The sequence below is a fragment of the Chelonoidis abingdonii genome, unplaced genomic scaffold (assembly GCF_003597395.2).
Source record: "Chelonoidis abingdonii isolate Lonesome George unplaced genomic scaffold, CheloAbing_2.0 scaffold0366, whole genome shotgun sequence".
Lineage (NCBI taxonomy): Eukaryota > Metazoa > Chordata > Testudines > Testudinidae > Chelonoidis > Chelonoidis abingdonii.
Genome location: NW_027424627.1, coordinates 1 through 2,552, shown reverse-complemented (window position 1 = coordinate 2,552; position 2,552 = coordinate 1). Strand labels below are relative to the sequence as shown.

The 2,552-nt window shown below is 47.2% G+C and overlaps 1 protein-coding gene across 1 annotated transcript in view; it reads left to right on the top strand.

Moving 5' to 3' along the window:
• Positions 1-2,547, top strand: part of LOC116822108 (GTPase IMAP family member 2-like) — a gene marked incomplete at its 3' end in the record, with an annotated part of 6,130 nt that extends 3,583 nt beyond the window's left edge. Inside the window, exon 2 of the mRNA XM_032775733.2 lies at positions 1,808-2,547. Within this exon, the coding sequence (XP_032631624.2) occupies positions 1,808-2,547 (740 nt within the window). The remainder of the gene's footprint in view (positions 1-1,807) is intronic.
• Between the last annotated feature and the right edge of the window lie 5 nt (positions 2,548-2,552).

Here is a 2,552-nt window from a genome sequence, read left to right as displayed (position 1 = left end):
CAATCAGAGACTAGGAACCCATCCTGCCCATTCTCCTGGCTATAGCCAATTGAAATGCATCCTCTAGCTATCCTCATCTGCCTCTTCTTATATTCTTTCTTCTCTATCTCATACTCTTCTACTCTACTTTATTTAATCTATTTCTATTGAACTCTATTCTACATTCTCTAATCTGTCTTATCTATCCAGAAGCTGGGAATGGGTGACAGGGGATGGATCACTTGATGATTCCCTGTTCTGTTCATTCCTTCTGGGGCATCTGGCACTGGCCATTGTCAGAAGTCAGGACACTGGGCTAGATGGACATTTGGTCTGACCCAGTATGGCTGTTCTTAAGTTCTTAAGGTTCATGTGCAGCTGCTGATATATAACCTCTTCTCCTTGGCATCTACACCTCTAGCTTTCTCCTGAAAGGTCTGTTCACCACTCCACTCCCACTTATTTCAGTGAAGCAGTTAGTTCCCTACAAACAATATAATTGACAAAGGCAAAAAAATGAAAAGTTAAACCACTTGCCAGTACATAATCTCTACTCCTCCAACCACAGACACACTTCACAATGACTCTAGCTCACATGTATCTACCTTAACACTACCCCGTGGACTGCCAGTCTTCCATCATCCCATTTACCAAAGTACTCCCTCCCAACACAAGACACTGCTAAACAAAACATCCACCGCTTTACCAAGAGTAATGTAATGGTCCAGTGCTCTCAGGTGACAAGCAACATTTTCTTGTAGCTTGGCTCAGGAACTTCGGTTCTCACCTGCCACCCAGCTTTCTATTTCAGTTCTTGGGCTTCCTATGTGGCTCTGCTTATACACGTCAGTCTTGAACTGCATCAGAGGGGTAGCCATGTTAGTCTGGATCTGTAAAAGCAGCAAAGAGTCCTGTGGTACCTTATAGACTAACAGATGTATTGGAATGTGAGCTTTCATGCATGCGTCCGACGAAGTGGGTATTCACCCACGAAAGCTCGTGCTCCAAAACGTCTGTTAGTCTATAAGGTGCCACAGGACTCTTTGCTGCTTTTTCTTGAACTGCAGTACATCCTGTTCCCCCGGTCATTGGTTTATCCTAAACAACTGGCCAGATATTGTATATATTTGTACTCTTGCCAAGCAGTAGCAGAATTCATGGCCATACGTGCTGGTTTCATGTTTGAAATTGAATACAATCCCGGGAATCTTCCATTTTCTACAACTGGCACGGAATCACGTGACATGCAAATGTGTCCCAAAGATCTATTCATGAACTTCCGTCTGAACTCTCAGCAACCTGTCCTTTTTCAGTCCTGGGGCTCCATACTTCCCTCCTCACCCCTAATTCACCCTGTTCCAGCCCTCATTACAAATCAGCCCCAACTTGCTGCATCCTGCGCTTCTCCAGCCTTGGCCCACAGCTGTGCCAATAAACTCCAGTCCTTGTCTGCTGCTTCTGCCTGGGACCGAACACAGCTCCATTAACAGGCCTCAGTCATGAACTGCAGCACTCCCCAGTCCTCCAATCCTAGGTCTGTCCTAACCAGATGGTGCAGAGTGCTGTGCTGTGCGATGTTTTTCCAGTGTATAAAGATTCACTAGGATGAGACGTGAGGTCACTTCTCTTTCAGCAGGAGTCATTTAGATCCAAGATCTCTAGGATTTACTGACTTGATCAGTGGCCCCCTGAGCTGCCCATTTACCCTCCCATAGAGAGTCAAAGCACTAAGCCAAGTGTGAGCACAGGGCCACAAATCTTAGTTCTTTGCAACCTCTCTGGTACCTGGGCAGTGATGTTCTGAATCTGTCATACTTGTTCCCAACAGGGCCGGGGAGCGGTAGCCAAATCATTGGGGAATCAGACCTGAGGATCATCCTCGTCGGTAAGAGTGGAGGTGGGAAAAGTGCGACAGGAAACACCATCTTTGGGGAAGAGAAGTTTGAGTCCATGCTGGAGGCAACGCCTGTTACTCAGAGATTTAGTGAAGGCAGCAGGGACTGGAATGGAAGGAAGGTTGTGGTTATCGACACGCCTGCTATTTTTGACACCAAGGACTCTGATGGACAAACTACCCATGAGATCAGTAGCTGTAGGGAGCTCTCCTCCCAAGGCCCCTATGCTCTGGTGCTGGTGACCCAGCTGGGCCTTTTCACTGAGGAGGACCAGCGCGCCGTGAGGACAGTACAAGAGATTTTTGGCCCCAAGGCCATGAAGTACACAATCGTCTTATTCACTCGCAGAGAAGACTTATGGAGTGGAACCCTGGGGGAGTATATCTTCCACTCGGTTAACAAACAGCTCCTGCAGCTGATCAAACAGTACCAGGGCCGATACTGCGCTTTCAACAATAAAGCGACATGGAAGGAACAGGCTGCCCAGGCTGAAGACATGATGACGAGGATTGCTTGTATGGTGGCAGAGAAGAATAAAGACCATCTGGTGTGTAAAGCCTCTGAGAAGCTTCGAAAAGAAGTTGAGCCAGATAAAAGTAAAAAGAAGATGGGCGAAGTGGAAGATGAGATGCAAGTGGCTATACAGGATGGAGCTCAAGGGGAAGAGCACTCATCCAG